The sequence below is a fragment of the Pristis pectinata genome, chromosome 32 (genome assembly GCF_009764475.1).
Source record: "Pristis pectinata isolate sPriPec2 chromosome 32, sPriPec2.1.pri, whole genome shotgun sequence".
Taxonomy (NCBI): domain Eukaryota; kingdom Metazoa; phylum Chordata; class Chondrichthyes; order Rhinopristiformes; family Pristidae; genus Pristis; species Pristis pectinata.
Genome location: NC_067436.1, coordinates 3,843,571 through 3,861,379, shown reverse-complemented (window position 1 = coordinate 3,861,379; position 17,809 = coordinate 3,843,571). Strand labels below are relative to the sequence as shown.

At 41.2% G+C, this 17,809-nt stretch overlaps 1 protein-coding gene across 1 annotated transcript in view; it reads left to right on the top strand.

Annotated features, from left to right (window-relative positions):
- The window catches only part of dapk2b (death-associated protein kinase 2b), a 127,266-nt gene that overhangs the window by 106,644 nt on the left and 2,813 nt on the right, over positions 1-17,809 (top strand). Inside the window, exons 9-11 of the mRNA XM_052042353.1 lie at positions 3,172-3,217; positions 17,184-17,273; positions 17,384-17,467. Of these exons, the coding sequence (XP_051898313.1) occupies positions 3,172-3,217; positions 17,184-17,273; positions 17,384-17,467 (220 nt within the window). The remainder of the gene's footprint in view (positions 1-3,171; positions 3,218-17,183; positions 17,274-17,383; positions 17,468-17,809) is intronic.

Sequence of the window (17,809 nt, the reverse complement as noted above, 5' to 3'; positions counted from 1 at the left end):
TCATTAGATTGATTCCTGGGATGGGAGATTGGACAATGAGGAGAGGTTAAGCAGACTACAGTTTGGAAAAATGAGAAGTAATCCCATTAAAACATACAAAATTCTGATAGAGCTTGACAGAGTAGGCATGAAGTTTCTCCTGCCTGGGGTCAAGTTCCCAAAATGCTTGTGAAATAGATCAGAATATTTTCCAAGAATGTTTACAGGCCAAGAGACTTGTACGGGTTTATTTTTGTAAAATTAACTGTGGTGGTCAGTTCAACATTTTTCAGAGTTGGTATTTCACTTTTGATAACCTCATAAACACCATTATTTATTCCATATTGCAATTTTGCTACTTTTATCTCAACAACAATCCAAACTTTCTTCCCACTTTCTGTGAAGGGATAATACATCTTTTCTGTTGAACGAAAGCACCTTTACTGTGCCAAACAATTCAGCTTTACATTTGATCAATTGTAGCTTCAGTAGAGGCCAAGCGATCCATTTTGTTTAAATGGAAGGATCCAATACCCCCTACTACTTTTCAATGGTTCTCTCAAACTATGTCATGTTTAAACTTAGAAAAAATTAGGAGTGTCACTGTGGATTCTTCGCTTAAATTTGAGGAAGTTTGGAGTCCATTTATTCAATATTTTCATATGATATAGATCCCTTTTCAATAACCTTTGAATTTAGAGGAGCGGAGTTGACGACATAATAATGCTCTTTGTTCATCAAGAAATATCAGTCCAGTTTTTTTTTCTGTTTTGAAATTTTTTTTAGTTTGTTTCGATTTATTACTTATAATTTTTTTTATTTGGGGGTTCTCTTTTTTATTATACAATAAATCTTTTTCCTTCCTTTTTTGATTTTTTTTGGTATTATATTCGCTTACTAAGAGACCATGAGGTCTAGACTATATTTTTTATTCTTTATGATTATATATGTCATGATTGTCCTCCCGATCTCTTTGTATCACATGTATAATCATTGATGTTATATATATATTAATCTGTATTAACTTGAAAATTAATAAAAAGATTGAAAAAGAAAGCTTCAGTAGGATGTTCTGGTCCTTCAACCATTTTCTGTTCTTAACCAACGAACAACGTCATTCTCAAAGTAATCAAAGTAACTTTCCATTTACGCAGTTTGGCTTGCTGGATAATCCTTTAAATCTCAGCACAACAGACAAGGTGGATAAGAGTCAATTGCAGCCAAAATTTTATAAAATTCCAGTGAATTTGTTTGGGAGGGAGTTGCTTTTGAACAACTTGTATATAAATTGTTTGTATTATTGCAGCACAGCCAGATATTTTGAATGTGGTCAACAATTACTCAACTCTGTGAGGTATCAATAGCCTCTAAGCTTACCTTCTGAGTTCTCAAGAAATCAGATTTTTTTAAGGCAATGTTGTTTGCTTGGTGTGCAGGCATCTGAGTTAGAAGGTTAAGATCTAGCATATGTTATGGTTGGCATTAAAATGCAGTCCTGTTGCAGACATTGTCTTTCAGATGAGACCCTAAGTTGAGGTCCCTATGAGGCAGAGTGTAAAAGAGTCTTTGACACTGTTTAAAGAATAGCATTGTTGTTCTCCTGGTGCCCTTCTGATTCCAACCCTCAGTTAACACCAAAACAAATCAAGTTGTCATTCATATTGTAACTGTTAGTGGACCTTCGGAGTGTAAATAGGCTGCTGCAATTCTCTACAAAATATTTATGCCCACGTCGGTGGCATTTCATTAGTTGTGAAGTGTGTTTAGGTGCAATGAAAATGTAAACACCATGTAAATTCAAGTCCTTTATTAGCTTACATGTGTTGTAAATTACAAAAAACATTTTTCAAATGATTAGATTGTAACCATTTTGCTTGTCACTTCAACTAGCTAAACAGAAGAATTTCTGCTAATGTGTGCACTGATGGGCATGGGTCAGTATCACTGGAATTTAACTGCGTCATCTCTTCAATGTTAATTTGATGATTTTAACCGAAGTGTTGATGCCTTCTTGGCCTTTGCAGATTTAGCAGAAATTGTGTGATGACGCAGGATAATTTTGGCAATTAGAAATGATTAATGTAGAGGTGAAGAAAGTCTTACTTACACATCACGGCCAGTTAGCAAAGTGCTGAAAGGCAGAAGGAATTCGAATCGAACTGTTTGATTTGATCTGCAGAAGCTGAGAAAAAAATTAAAATACAAAGATTGAGAAAGATTACAAAGTGTGACTGTTGCAACCACATGGCTATTTAGATTTTCTAAATGATCTCCAGGAGGAGTCTAACCACTAATCTGTGATATTTAATGGTATTATCATTGCCAAATTGCTATCAGCATCTGAGTAGTCACCATTGACCAGAACTCAACTTGACCAGTCTACTAAATACTGTGGCTACAAGAGCAGGTCAGAAGCTGAGTAACCTGGCACTGCCTAGAAGGCACAAGTCAGGAGTGTGAAGGGAAACTGTCACTTGTCTGAATGAGTGCAGCCCTAACAACTCTCAAGAATCCCAAACCCACCCAGGACAAGGTAGCCCATTTGATTGGCAGGCTATCCGCCTCCCTAAACATTCATTCCCTGCACCAGCAGCACGCAGTGGCTGTAGTGTGCACCATCCACAACATGCACCGCAGTTACTCACCCAGGCTGCTCCATCTGCACCTCCCAAACCCGTAACTTCCACCACCTAGAAGGACAAAGGCAGAAGGTGGATAGGAACACCATCGCCTGCAGGTTACACCATCCTGACTTGGAAATACATCGTTGATCCTTCCTCATCACTGGGTCTAAATCCTGGAATTCCTTCTCCAACAGCACTGTGAGAGCACCTTTACCAGACCAACTGCAGTTTCTCGAGTATGTGGCTCACTACTACCTTCTCAAGAGCTGTTAGCAATGAGCAATAAATACTTGTCTCCTAGAAGAAGTCCACATTCCCATAAATGAAGCACACAAACATTTATAATATTTCCTTCTTCCCACAACACTCCAGCTCCTCAATAAAGAAACCTCCTATCTGTATGCAAGTACCAAACTTCCGTCTAATGACAAATCGTACCTCAATCAACCAGTGCTTTTGTTCAGTAATGTCACTTTACATGGAAATATACCTTATTTCATTTGAAGTCTGCTTTAATCAACAAGCAACTTTGAACCTGTTTTCTGAAACACTGTTTTGTTTTATTTAGGAAAAGGCTAAATATAAAAGGTGCTCTTTCACACCCGTGGATAATGGTAAGTCTTAACATTTGTGTGCAAATTAATAGAATTTCTTGTGATGTGTGTGTGTCATTGTTATTTGACTGCCTGTACATTAACTTGCATGTTTTGAAAAAATTGCAGTGATTTTCATCTTATGATTCTGCATAAACAATTGTCTCTCCCTGAAACTTTACTCACTTAACTGTTTTTAAAATTTAATATAACTTTTATGAAATAGTCATTTTGTACTTTGTGTTGCTTTGAGTTAAGGATCTGTTCCAAACCATATTCAACTTTTAGTGATAGAATTCAAGATGAAGTTCACCACAATTATATTGCATTACAACACAAAGTTGGACAAGGTGGGAGGTGTATGGAAAGCGTAACATTAGGTAAAATGCATACTTGATTCTTCTGCAAATCTCAGCAGGCACCGTATTGGTGAAGGGATCAGCACATGTCAGCAGCATTAACATTTGCTGCAAGTAAGCAGAGAAGGAAAGTCATGGCATTAATCAGCATGATTGTGCTGCCATTTTGAGTCTTGACCCTCCTGCTGTGCATTTCTCTTCATCTTGTTCAGTGTTATTTAAAGGGACCATCTCCTACTTGCAAGTCAGTTGCTGGTTGGTTTCTTCCAGCCGTTGGTAAAATGTTGTAAGTTCTTGCCTTTTCCATAACTGAAGTTGCTTAAAGCTAAAACAGGTGTGTGACAGTTCCAATATACTTTATCTGACTTCAGGAGCTCTGCACAAAGCAGTCACTCCTGGCCTTGGCTACACCAGCAGTTACAGCGCTAGCACATTGGGCTGGGTTTAGCTGAGTGGAGCCTGCTGCTGGCACTCGCCGCTCACAACCTGGACATACCTGGCTCGGAGTCACATGGGTGATGTTGTTGGCTGGGACCCTCCCGGGCTGAATTGAAGGGCTCCGAGTGGCACATGGACCTCAAGCAATGTAATCGAGTCTTCTCAGTGAACCAGAACAAGCCCCTCCCACAAAAGACCCTCTGGAAACTTCGACAGTTCAAGACCTGTCTGCAGCTTTGCCACCTGTCAAAGCTGACAAGTTTTTTCAATCCTTTTAAATGTTCCTGATATTCAGAGAGGGTTAAGATCTGTAAAAATGAATAAATCAATTGAAAATGTGTAGTTGAAGAAAATTAAAACAGAATTCACCTGAACCTTTTAAATATTTTAAAATGTTAATATAAATGCAAATAATTTAATTAAAAGTAAATTTCTGTATTCTTATCTTAGTCACAGCCAATAATTGTCTTTACAACAAACAAGGTTGTTTCACCTGGCAGAGGATCTTACATTAGTTTTATATTTATAATGTTGCAGAAGGAGATTATTCAGCCCCTTGGGTCCATGCCAGCCCCCAGGGGAGCAGTCCCAGCAATCATTGCCCCCCTTCTTATTTCCCTGTATCCCTGCAACTCATTTTTCCTCACACATCAATTCTTCTTTGATTCTTTTTGCCATTAACCTACCGGGTAACCTAAGGGGTAACTAGCGATACTCGTTTACTACCAGCGCGCCCTTGGGACGTGGGAGGAAACCGGAGCACCCAGAGCACACTCACAGAAGAACACACTGACAGTACCTGAGGTCAGGATTGAACCCAGATCCCTGGAACTGGAGAGGCAGTGGCAATGACCACTGTGCTACCAAGAGTAGATTCCCAGTGTCGGTCCTGGGGAATCCAACAAACTCCTGCACCTGCTCAAGTCCAGCAGCATAACAGAGCTCAGAAACTTGGCAAAGATCAACCAGCTTGATTGGGACTTGCATATTTATGCAATGTCCAAAAACTTGCAGGTGGTTATGTAGGTAAATATTGGCAGCTCCGTACTGATGCAGAGTTAGCACCAACTGACTGCAGAGGTAACTATAAGGTGCAGGCAGCAGGACGTCACGTACTGGCTGCATTACAGGTTATAGCGACTAATTAATCAGGCACCATTATCCTTGCATCTGTTTTCAGGGGTCTCCACTTTAGCTTTGAGCCAGCGTAGAGTGAACTGAGAGGTGTAAGTAAGCCAGTGCAGTGTACCGGTAAGAAAGTGTCTGATACAAGTGGAACAAATGGGTTAAATCTGCAACGTTAGCAATATGAACATACTCAGAAGAAACTTAAGTTACTTCCAGCACTGGGTCAGCTGTTTATTTTCAGTGCTCAGGTCTTCCATAGTCTGGTCTGGAGCTACTGTATTATATGCTGGCATTATTTTACACTGTAATCGGGAAAATGATTGAAATTACAATTCAAGTACACATTGCACATCAAACTAATACTGCAGGTTTGCATGCACAGTGAGCTCGAAGTGTGGTTTGAAGTGTTGTCTTGTGTGTCCTATAGCACAACCATTAAAGTTGCAAGGCTTCTGTGTGGTGGCCACTAACCAACAGTGGTTGCAGAAGGCTGGAGTTAGCACTTGTTCGTGTTACTGCATCCAGATTGTTCCACACCGTGTGCAGAATCCCTGGCTTCATTTTGCCTCTCAATAATCAAACTCTTCTGTCTGATCCACTGAAGACTCATCAAAAGGAAGGACTGAAAACCAAAGAGAGCAAGAAGCAGGGGCGCAGGCAGCTAAAGACCAAGCGTTTGAAGGAATACACCATTAAGTCGCACTCGAGCATGCCACCTAATAACACCTATGTTAACTTTGAAAGGTTTGCCAAAGTGGTGGAGGATCTATGTGTGATGGAAGACCCTCCTTCAGCGGTCTCACTTCACATATGATTCTCTCCAGGAAGATATTGATGCTTTGATTTCGATCTATAACGAAAAGGAATCCTGGTACAAAGAAGAAAATGAAAGTGTCCGGCGATGATCTTTCCAGATCAGGTACGAATATCGTAAAGCTGAATCTAGGAAGAAGCAACTCCAAGATGAAATAAAAGGTGTGAATGGCATGCTCAATACAGTGGATGGAAAATATGCTGCACTAACATCTCACTTTGAGACTCTAAATCAGGAGATCTCTGCTGAACTGAAGTGGGTCCAAGAAGTAATCAGCTCCTTTCAGACTGAGCAGGTTAATGAAAGCTATGTGAATGGAGACTTTGCTTCTGTCTTTAATAAGGACCTGAATGAAACGTTAAAGGATCTGTTAAATGGCACGTGCACTGGAGAACTGATAACCAGCCCGAGTGTAATTGGAACCAGTCGTTAGTTGGGTTTGGGAAACCTGAGAACTCCATTTCCTTGTGTGATGCTCCATTTAGCTTCTCTTGCTTTGTCCTGCCTCTTGGAAGGTTAACGGTTTGAGAAAAATGTGATTTTATTTCGCAATGAACCTACTTTATTTAAATTCTGAATAGAGTGAAAAGCAAGTACTTAATGGCCAAAGGTTTAATTTTTATGTATAAACCTGGCTCGCAATAATCAAAAATCAGAATTTATTCAACTTTTGTGACACTTTCCAACACTTATATTTATGAAGTTGAATGAAGCAAAGGTAACAAGAGTATTATGATATACGGACAAGTTCCACAGTCCTATTCTACTGACTGAGAGAGTGTCCTTGGAGGGATCATGAGGTGGAGACTCAGTGTCGTACTGTTACAGCCTTTACTCTGACCTATTCATCCTTCAAATGTGGCTCCCCATTTGGAATGTTAATTTTTCCAGATAATTAAAAGCAGTGTGCAATTTTGACACAACCTTGTAACTTTATATATCTGCCTGTTTTTGTGCTGTCATATGGAAGATTTAGACCCAAGTTATGCAGTGGTAAAATCTGAATGTTATCCATTCAGTAATGAGGTTGGTCTCTGTGACTGGTATTGGATAATTGGGATATTGATTATATACGACTTGAACTAAAGATGCCTCTAATTAGTCCACTAGAGAACATTAATGTGTGACACCAACCCAGTTCAGTCAATCCTAAAATAAATACAAAGTTTGTACAGTCTTTGTGAATGCATTTGGTTTACAACCATGTTACACAACAGATTGATTGTCATAGTTCTAGAATCTTCCAGCATCTTCAACCTACAAAGTCTGCACTAACCACCATGCACTTGTTCACACTAATCCTACACTAATACCATTTTATTCTCCCCACTTTCCTACTAACTTTTACCCTTCCCTGCCCAGATTCCATTAGGGATACAAGTTTAAGCAGAGCTCTGGTTTAACCATCCATCACTGGGCAATGTCAGGCTTCTCTCATCTCATCTCTGCCCAAACTATTCACTGTTCCAGGATTATGCTGGATAGTTCTTCTTGTCCACTGCACACCAAACCCTTACATCGCACTGGTTCCACCAACACAGTACGTATAAGGAGCTCACAGACCGTGTCCCTCTGTCACTTCACCCCTTTCACTTGCCCACTTAGTCAAACCTCCCCCAGTCCTCTAAATGCTGCCTGAACACTCACCTTATTGTTTCTCTTCAATCTCCCCTCACAAGCCCGTCTTATCCCCCAAGATTCCTACCCCTGCCCCTTATCCCATTAAGTATTAAACTGCTGACCCAATTTCCCCTCCTGACTCCTACACTGGCTCACATTGTGAAATGTTATCCATCTCCAGCAGCACCCACCTCTGCTTTCATTACAGCTCCGCTCCAAGTAGCCTGGCACCATCTCCAACCAACCACTCCAATTCCACGTTTGTCAACTTTCAAACTGCCACTCACTTTCCCCACAACTCAAAGGGAACATTTAACTTCTTCCCTCCATGGCACTGAAATGTCACAAAGAGTCACCGAGAGTCACCAGCACGGAAACAGGCCCTTTGGCCCCCTGAGTCCTTATTGACCATCAACCACCCATCCGCACTAATTTCATTTCATTCTTCCCACATTCCCATCAACTCCCCCAAAGATTCTACTGCTCACCTACAGTGATTTACAGGGGTAATTTAAACTGGCCAACCTGTCTTTGGGATGTGAGAGGAAAGCAGAGGACCGAGGGGGAAGCGTGCAGTTTCAGGGAGAATGTGCAAACTCCATACAGACAGCACCAGAGGTCAGAATTGAACCCGGGTCTCTGGGGCTGTGAGGTAACAGCTGCTCCACTGTGCCGGGTTTGTTAACCTGATCAGTTTAAAAACTTGATGAGCTTTGGTCCTTTAGTTGTCAGGGACTGGAAACACATAAATGCTAAACACATTCATCAGATCCTCCTCTTTGGTACGATAGTGGAGATGTCAAGATAATTGAGTTATCAAGATAAATTAGTTAAAGTAATTAGTTAAAGATTTTGAACCAGTAAAGTACTGGAATGGTAACAATCACTCATTTGAAATGACAGGGTTCTTTCATCTTGATCATGTTATGATGCTGTTTCCAATGGCAAACACCCAAATGCGGAGAGCTTTATATATATATCCCTCTCCAGTTTATTGGGCTGTTGAGTTCTTCACTGCTGGTCTCTTTTAGGTAATAGTGTATTGTATAAAATAAAAACAAGGTGCTAGAGGTGTAGAGGATGTCAAGCAGCATCTGTGGAGCAAGAAGCAGGGTTAAGGTTTTAGGTCAGTGACCTTTCACTGGAATAACCTTCTGTTCTGCTTGACCTGAAACATTGGGCCAAGTGATGCTGAACCCAGCCTGTATCTCAGGTTCCCCTCCCACAGTCGCTCTCACCTATTGTAGCTAAGCGGCTCCCAATGTTCTGCTGGACCTGCTGCTGTAGCCATTGAGGCAGAGCAGGCAGGTGACAGCGGCTGGGCTCAGGACACAAACATTAGGGCTCTGCGCATGGTCCAGCCTGTTGGACTTTGACAGCTTGTGCTAACAAACATATTTTCACTGTTCCTAAACATCTCTGATGACTGGAGACATCTAGCAATAATTGAAAAACATAAATAATTTATTTAAAAAATAACTTAAAACCGCATTCATCCTATGTAATATTAATGAAAACAATAATATTACATAAAGTAAAAATCACATTTACCTACCTCCTGTTATCTTCTCTTCTTCCCCCGTCTTTTTATCCATATTTCCTTAAATCAATGCTCAGTTTTCTCCATCTGGATGTTTTGATGAGTGTCACATTTTCACCACTCTCGAAGTAAAAGAGCTTTCCCCTGAATTACTTATAAGGTTCACGAATAAAATTAATATTTATAGTCTCTAATTTCATTTTGGCTCCAACATGAAAATATCCTCTCTGCACATGTCCTGTCAACTCCTTCATGATATTAAAGGCCTCTAATCTGGTCATTTATCAGCCTTTACTTTGTTGTATAGAATCCCAGCCTGTTCTATTTTCCATAAGTTTTTTTATTTGACCTGTAGATTTGTTAGTCTGTCATTACATTATCAATTAATCTATTAGTTGGTTTCAAACAATGCCAGTCAGACATCTGAATGGTTTTAATCTCTGGCAGCTTTCAAAAAGTGTCAGCATGAATATGAACAAACCTGAATGCCTGAATAAATGTTCATTGTTTACATCTTGAACAACTCTCCACAGGCAACAGTCTTACCCATGAACAACAAACACCCTTTAACATTGTGACCTTGAACTTGATTAATAAACCTTGGAATATGTGAGAGTTTTCCTCAATGTTTTCAGTTCAGCTTGTTTTTTAGAATTGATCTTCTAGCCCGGTATGAAACCAGTGTTGCCCACTTACAATTATCACATTGTTTACGAGAGGTTTTTTATTCAAAGGCCTTGCTGTGTATTGAATAACACTTTAAAATGAAATTTATTTTATTTCCATGTGCTGATTACGATTTATCCTAAGCATTTCCCATTTAGTATCTTGCTGCATCTTTTATTTTTCTACTCTGCCTTTTGCTTGTTGATACTTTGAACCTGAATGCAATGGTATGATTGCGGTACAGCTTTCGAATCGATAAACCATTCAACATATTTCATGGTGCGAGATGCTACTAAGTATTGATGATGACTTGCATAGCATGCCTAGAAGTCCCACTCCACTTATTGAAGCTGCTTTCTCACTAAGCATGTGGGGTGGAGGTGCCAACAGAGAAAGATCGATTTTGTTTTAAGCAAATTAAACATTGAGCAGGCAATATATTCTGTCATTGGAGCAGTAGAGTGGAGGTGAAGGGGAATTGCTGGTTTGCACACATGGTCACTGCATTGTACTGGGAAATTCTGGGACAATGATTTAAGACCAGCCAATACTGGTAAGACGACTTTACTGCTGGTTGTGACTTTGTGTTTGTGTAACTGTTGCTGGTAAGTGAGGTCCATAGGACAAAATTTCTTTCTAGAACACTAACCGAAGCATCATTGCAAGCATGCACTAAGTGGTAAAATAAAGGCACTTTAACTCAGCCTCTTGGGTTACCTGATATGGTCATAGGATAGAAAACATTATTTGTTCCCTCAGGCCCATCACAAAATATGGTAAAACTCCAATAATCTGCTGTGCAATCGTCCAGAAATCCTGATAGTTCGATAAATGGCTCTGTTTCCCACGATCCCTTTAAACTCACTGGTACTCTGGAAAATCTTCGCATCTAAAACTAAAAGTGAATTAAAATTATGTTGGAGTATTAGTAGGAATAACATCCAGTAGTCTAGAAAACCTACTCATCCAGCACAGGGATTCTTGGAGTTTTATTGAATTTACATTTTTCAGCTTTTAGAGAATTAAAGTGCGAGTATTTGCTCCCACAAGACCACAAGAAATATTTGTTTAGTTTTATGAACCTGCATAGATGAGATGTGAATGTCATGTCAGATCCAGCATTTATTTCCCATATGCTTGTTTATCCAGTCTAACGTGGATTTAGATTTAATTGGAAGCCTGTTGTCATTTGCAGTGAATTCACTTTATTCAGTGTGATAAATAATATTGGATATTGCCTTTATTGTTCAGTGAACTTGTGGAAACTCATAGCAGGAAGCCAAAAGGCTATAACAACTGTGCTTCACAGTAGCAGAGTCAGAGAAGCTCCCCTTAAAGGCAGTCTCCCCCACTGAGTTCCAGTGTCTGTCTGCTCCCTCGGAGGACGTGTTTATTTCCATGTCATCCTCCCTAGAATTTAACCAGAAAAATAATAGCAGGAGTGTGTTTTCTTTAAGAAGCAACAGCAGTGTGGCGAGAAAGCAATACCCTCTGAATTGCAAATCACAATAAATCCCTGGGCGATTTGCATCACCTTTGCTGTAAATCTCACCGACATAGCAACTCACCTTCACCTGAGAGTCCCTGGATCTGTTGAGTAAGTGTGAGTTAAATTTGCCACAGAAAGTAGGGGCTAATATTTCACTAGATGTACCTTCCTGCATGGATTCTCTCTCTCTCTCTCTCTCTCTCGCTCGCTCGCTCGCTCTCTCGCACGCACACACACACTTCTGCTGCAGTCTTTGGAGTGCCAGTCCTCCCACAGTGCAGTTAGAGAAGGAATTCCAGGATTTAGATACACTAACAATAAGAAATGCCTGTCTCAAGATGTTGGGAATGTGCAAGTTCCCGTGTGTCTGCTGCTCTTGACCTTTCAGCTGGGGGAGTTCAGAGATTTAGGGGGTGCTGTTGAAGAAGATTTGTTGCAGAATGTTCTCAGATGGTGCACAGTGCAGTCCAAACTAAAGCCCACAGACAAGTCTAGAACAACGTGCTCCAACTCAAATCTAGATCTGTAGCCATTGCGGGAAGGTTTTCCATTTGCATCACAGCCTTTCTACCCGCACCACAGCCACGGACCTACTTTGTCGGGTGTCCTTTCATTGATGTGGGACGGCTTTCCCTGCACCGCTTCAGCAATGGTGCCCAGTGAGTGTAGGTTTAGGGGAGTCGGCAGGGTGCCAATCGAGTGGGTTACTTTGTCTGGAGTGGTATTAAGCTTCTACAGTATTGATGGAACCTCCGTCATCCAGGCAAGTGGAAAATATTCCATCGTGCTCCTGACATGTCTTGTAGTTGATGGAAAGTTCAGTTGGGATGTGAGTCACTCATGCAGAAAGATAAGATTTCTTTATTAGTCACATGTACATCGAAACACACAGTGAAATGCATCTTTTTGTGTAGAGTGTTCTAGGGGCAGCCCACAAGTGTTGCCACACTTCCGGCGCCAACATAGCGTGCCCACAACTTCCTAACCCATACGTCTTTGGAATGTGGGAGGAAACCGGAGCATCCAGAGGAAACCCACGTGGAGAATGTACAAACTCCTTACAGACAGCGGCTGGAATTGAACCCAGGTCGCTGGCACTGTAATGGTGTTACGCTAATCGCTACACTACCGTGCCTGCCCCACTACCGTGCCTCAGAAAATCCACTTCTGATTAGGCTCAGGTAGTAGGGGAAACTACCAGTCCCACTTTGATTACATCAGTCCTGACTTTCAACAATCCAGCTCTGGCCCCACACGAAGTGATTGTGGGGCAGCATTTGTCCCTGTCCTGATGCAAGGTTTTGACCCAAAACGTCAACAATTCCTTTCCTCCCACAGATGCTGCTCAACCCGCTGAGTTCCTCTGGCAGACTGTTGTTTGCCCCAGAATATCCTGATTGCCAAGAAGTTTTCCCAACTCACAAAGGTTAGGTCAGCAGCCCCCGCCCAACCCTAACTCCTGCAAGCTTTCAGCCAAAGGGTCTCCAACCTGAGACATTGGCTCTAATTCTCTCCCCACAGATGCAGCCTGACCTACTGAGTATTTCCAGCATTTTCTGTTCATATTTAAACTTTCTGCTTCGGCTGAGTGATGCCTTCACTCTGCAAGTCAGTCAGCAAAACAGTTGGATGTCAAGGTTGGCAGAGGTCAGAGATTCGTGCCAAAGAACACTAAGGTAACGACGTTAAGTTAGCATGCAAGTAACTAGGAAAGGCAAATGGCACATTGGCCTTGATTGCTGCTTTAAACATATTGTTACAGTTGTATAGGGTGTTGGTGAGGTGTTAGTGACATCTGTGTTGCTTTATCATTTTGCAAGTCCTGTACCCAGTGTTTATGTGGCTGATCAAATTGAGTTCCTGATCAGTATTGAGTGTGAGGACGTTAATGGTCAGTGAAGGTGATGGTAATGCCTTGGTAGTGTCAAGGGAACTGGCAAAAATCTCCCCAGATGGAGATGAACATTACATGGCAGTTGTGTGGTGGGAATGTTGACTGCCGGATACAAGCCCCACTTGTACACACAGACTCACTCTGTCCTTATGCTGATGGGAAAGTTACTTGATGAAGCACCTATTGGTCTTTGAACAAAGCATGTGGCCCTGAGGAACTCCTGCAGCAAGGTGGTGAGGCTGAGATAACTGGGTTCATGCAATGCATCTTCCTTTGTGGGAGGCTGAGGACCAAGTGCTGGTAAGTGGGATTAGTATCGATAGGTAGTTGATGGTCATTGTGAACTTGGTAGGCTGAAGGTTTGCTTCTGCGCTGTATAAGTCTATGATCCTATGACTGTAGGCAGTGAAAGGGGAAATCTTTGAATCCCGGTGACCAGTTAGATGGGATCCTTGATGCTTCACTTGGTCAAATGCTATCCTGATATTTAGAATGTGCCCCTGTCATGGTGTTTGCTTGGAAATGTTGTTACCGGAATCCGCCCAGCCCGTGACTGTGTTGGGATTGCTTCATATTCCAGTGGACTGCCGGTTGTGCTTTTTCACATCTTTTATGAACTTTAGTTCAAAGTCCTGTAAGTAACCTTATACCCAGGAAAACTGGAACAATGTTCACTTCAGATGCAAATACCCCCAGCAATTCTGCTGTCGATGTTAGCAGCCCTTGGGGATGAGTGTAACTGAGATGTTACTCCTTCCTAAACTTCCAAAGGACTTTGATAGGGTGCTTGAGCTGAGTGTGTTTGGTGGAGGGGATCTGTGGGTAGTGTGGATTCCTCTCTAACTCCACAATTTCTCTGGAAGTAAGGTGCTAGATGGAGATTTGGCTTATAGTGCAGAGCTTTTTTTCTTACCACAACCACATCCAGCATGAGGTCTCATTGGAACCAGAAGGGTCAGGAACATAACAAAAGATGTCGAAGAGAATCAGGGACTGAATAAATAGAAGGATGCAGTGGTTATAGGGCCAGATGTTATCGAAAGAATATTGCTGACATATTTCCTATTCCTGACATTCAGGTTTGCAGTTTCAGTGCAAGTAGTTAGATTAGTATGTGGAATAAATGTAGGATAGATAAAGGAGGCAGACCAGATCATCAGCAGTGTATACAGTGAGCTGACAGATGGCAAGTAAAGTTTGGTATGGACAAAGCTACTGAGTGTTTCCAGCATTTTCATTTTGTTCTGATCTGGATTCATTGAAGTAGTTTACTGGATCTTGAAAGTAAAATATCAAAGTATATGCTTTCTTTCTACAATTTGGAACCTCCTAGAGAGAAGTGGGGAAACAGCTATCAGAAAATTAATTCCACATTCACCATATTTATAACAGAACTCAATAGCAGTTGACTGGGTGGTGTCAGCAATTGGCTGAGTTTGAGTATAATGGAAAGCCATCTGGTGCTCTGGGGAGCTGAAGGTCTTTCTACAGATGTAGATACCGTTGTAAAAGGAAGGAAACATGGCCAAAAGCACCAATCACACATTTATTCAACCATGAGAAAGGAGCTCTGCACATAAACTAGTGGCAGTAAGAAAATCCCATCCACTGATCCCGTCAATCTGGTTCAGGTTAGAAGGGGGAGGGCCATTTTCGTCTTAAAATATCATGGAAACTTGGATTACAGTTCACTTTCACTCCACTGTCTTGCGTTGTTCCTTAAAGGCCATTTTCATTGTGGTTCATATTGTGTGTCAGAACAGTGAAGGCAGGGACACAGTGAGGAACAGATATTCTGATGGAGCGGTGTCATACATGAAGAAGGCGGAAAGGAGGGGACAAAACAGGTCGGGGTGGTGGGCAACGACGAAAGTGCTTCAAGACAAGCAACATCTCTTCCTTTCTCTCTGTCCATACATCAGCATGATATACGGCTAAAACCAACATCACTACAAAAAATTCAACAGGCAAAGTCTGATGGTGCATGGATATACTGTGGAGTTTGAATTTAGCCAGAGTGTGATTCATCTTATGGGGGAGAAACTTCTTTGCAATACTGCAAAGGCGCCCATTTGCAACTTGCTGAAATCAATGGAAAGTTGAGACACAAGATACTGCAGATGCTGAAATCTGGAGCAACAAACAATCTGCTGGAGGAACTCATTGGGACCAGCAGCACCTGTTAGAGGCAAGAAATCATCAATGTTTCAGACTGGAGAGGTGAGATGTGGCCAGTATAAAGAGGAGAAGGGGAGTAGTGAGAAAGGAGTGATTGGTGGACTGAGGAGGGGTTAAGATGACAGGTAGGTGGTGCCAGGGAGGGGAGGGGAGCGGGGGTGGAGTTGGGAAACAGTGGCAGGTCAATGATAGGTGGAGGCAAAGAGAGAAAACAAGACATACGAGATCCTGATCAGTCTCGGCTCAGTGGGTTTGGAGAAAATGCTCAACGTGGGAGAATCTAGAACTGGGGATTGCTGTTTTAAAAATTTAAGACAGAGGTGAGAGGAATCTTCTTCTCCCAAGAAGTCATGAGTTTTTGGAACCATCTTCCTGAAAGGGCAGTGGAAGCAGAGCTTTGAATATTTTTAAGGCAGAGATAATTTGTAAGGAAGTGGTGAAAGGACAGACAGGAATGTGGAGTTGGGAGCCTAATAATTCCCTGAGATCTCCTCTCAGTCTCTGATGAGGCTGCTGTGCATTTACTGGGCTGTGTATACTTCTCCCAACAGCGGCGGCTATAAATTGAAGTGTGAGTTTTCTCAGCCAAGGCAGTCATCTTCTCAGTGTAATTAGAAGGTTCACTCCAGATACTTGAATGAAAATCTAGGTCATTGCATCAGTGCAGTATAGTTCAACATATGTAGATCATTGATGGTTTCTCTGGGTTTACATTTTTTAAGAAAAAAGGAAGCCATGTAGTATATGTCACTCTGAGTCTGCCTTTTCAAAGATGTGTGTACAAAGTTGGATACATGGCTGTACCATTCAGGTTAGTAGTTGGGAGTTAACTGAGTTCAGTGAGGGATGTTCTGATGCTCTGCCAACTTTCTTGGTAGTCAGCAACATCCAAGAACTAGGAGACACTACTCTCTGTATCCTGAAAAATCCCTTGGCTAACATTATTAAAAACGAAATGAGATGAGCATTTGAATTGTTTTTGCTTTGCGGGATCATTCTGTACAAATTGCCTGCTGCTACACATTTATCACAGGCTGTAATGCAGGGACATCTTGAGGTCACAAATACTTCACCCATTTTTGTCCTGAAAGGAGATTGAATATTTTATTTATTAATTTCCACTTACAATGTTTCCCTTTGTGACAGCATAGAAACTCTCCTCGCGCTGTATTCGTGATCCTTTGCATTTTTAAGTTGATGTGGATTGTTTTATAAATCTATAAAAACTGTAATAATTTAACATCTTTAGTCTGGTGGTCAAAAATTCATACATCTAAAGGTAGAAAGTAGTGTTAATACTGGCAAATTTCAGGGCTGTTTGTATTTGCACTTGGTTATGGTAATATCCACAGCAGTCTGTGCAGACATGTGGCAGTGTTTCATTTGTGAGAAGATTTTCTCACTGTTGCAGAAGTTGTACTTGCATTATGCTTTCCATGCAGTATAATAATCCAAACCATTTAAGCGTGCATTGTCACAAGAAATTTAACCCTGAGCCAAATTAAAGATTTCCATTTTTACGGTGGATTTCACAGTCTCTTCCCAAAGCACTTCTTAGCCAATGAAATATTTTTGTAATGTAATCACAGTCGGAAATAAACCACCTGAACTGCACAGAGCAAGTTCTCCAAAAACATAAGTGACATTGACTAAATTTTGATTGAAGGTTGAATAAAGATCGGGACATCAGGGCCTTGTTCTCAATGATAAATCAAAAGAAAAATGCTGCAGGTGCTTAAAACCTAAAACAAAAATAGTACATTCTGGGAATAACAGGTCAGGCAGTTACTGGAACATGTCATTAACCATCACTTAACTATTTTCAGTTATTGCTTTTCAGTCATTTATGTTTATCTTTCAGCCAACAAACAAATGTCAAGCTCTCGTCAGGAGGGAATCTGTTGTTAATTTGGAAAACTTCAAGAAGTTGTACATCAGGAGGAGGTGGAAGGTGGGTGAAATTCCACTTCCAGTGCCCTTGTCACCAAATCATTGTGACCTCCTGTTGAACAGACCCTCAGAACTATCTTTGTACCTCATAAATCTCCCATTTATTTTCAGCTTACGTACAGGATTGTTTCATTTTGCAATCATTTGACTCGTTCATTCCTTAAGAAAGATTATCTAAAGAAAGAAGAAACTCTGGTAGGTGGCACAGTGACAATGGATCTTACCTACAGCAAGTATGTTTCCTAGACTTTTAAACCTTGACCTCAAAGATTATGGATAACATATTCCTTTCTCTTAAAACAAAGGATTAATGATGTTGTAACTTTCGGTTTAGTGTAACAGGTGAGAGATTTTGCTGCAGCCGTTCTATTGTCGATGGGATGGGGATATCACTAGCAATGTCTGGGAATTCTTATTCATCATTAGTTACTCCTGGATGCTTAAGGAGTAAATCTGCAGATGATACAAAGCTGGATGGGAGTGTGGGCCGTGAGGAGGATATGGAGAGTCCAGTGTGATCTGGGCAGGGTGTAGGAG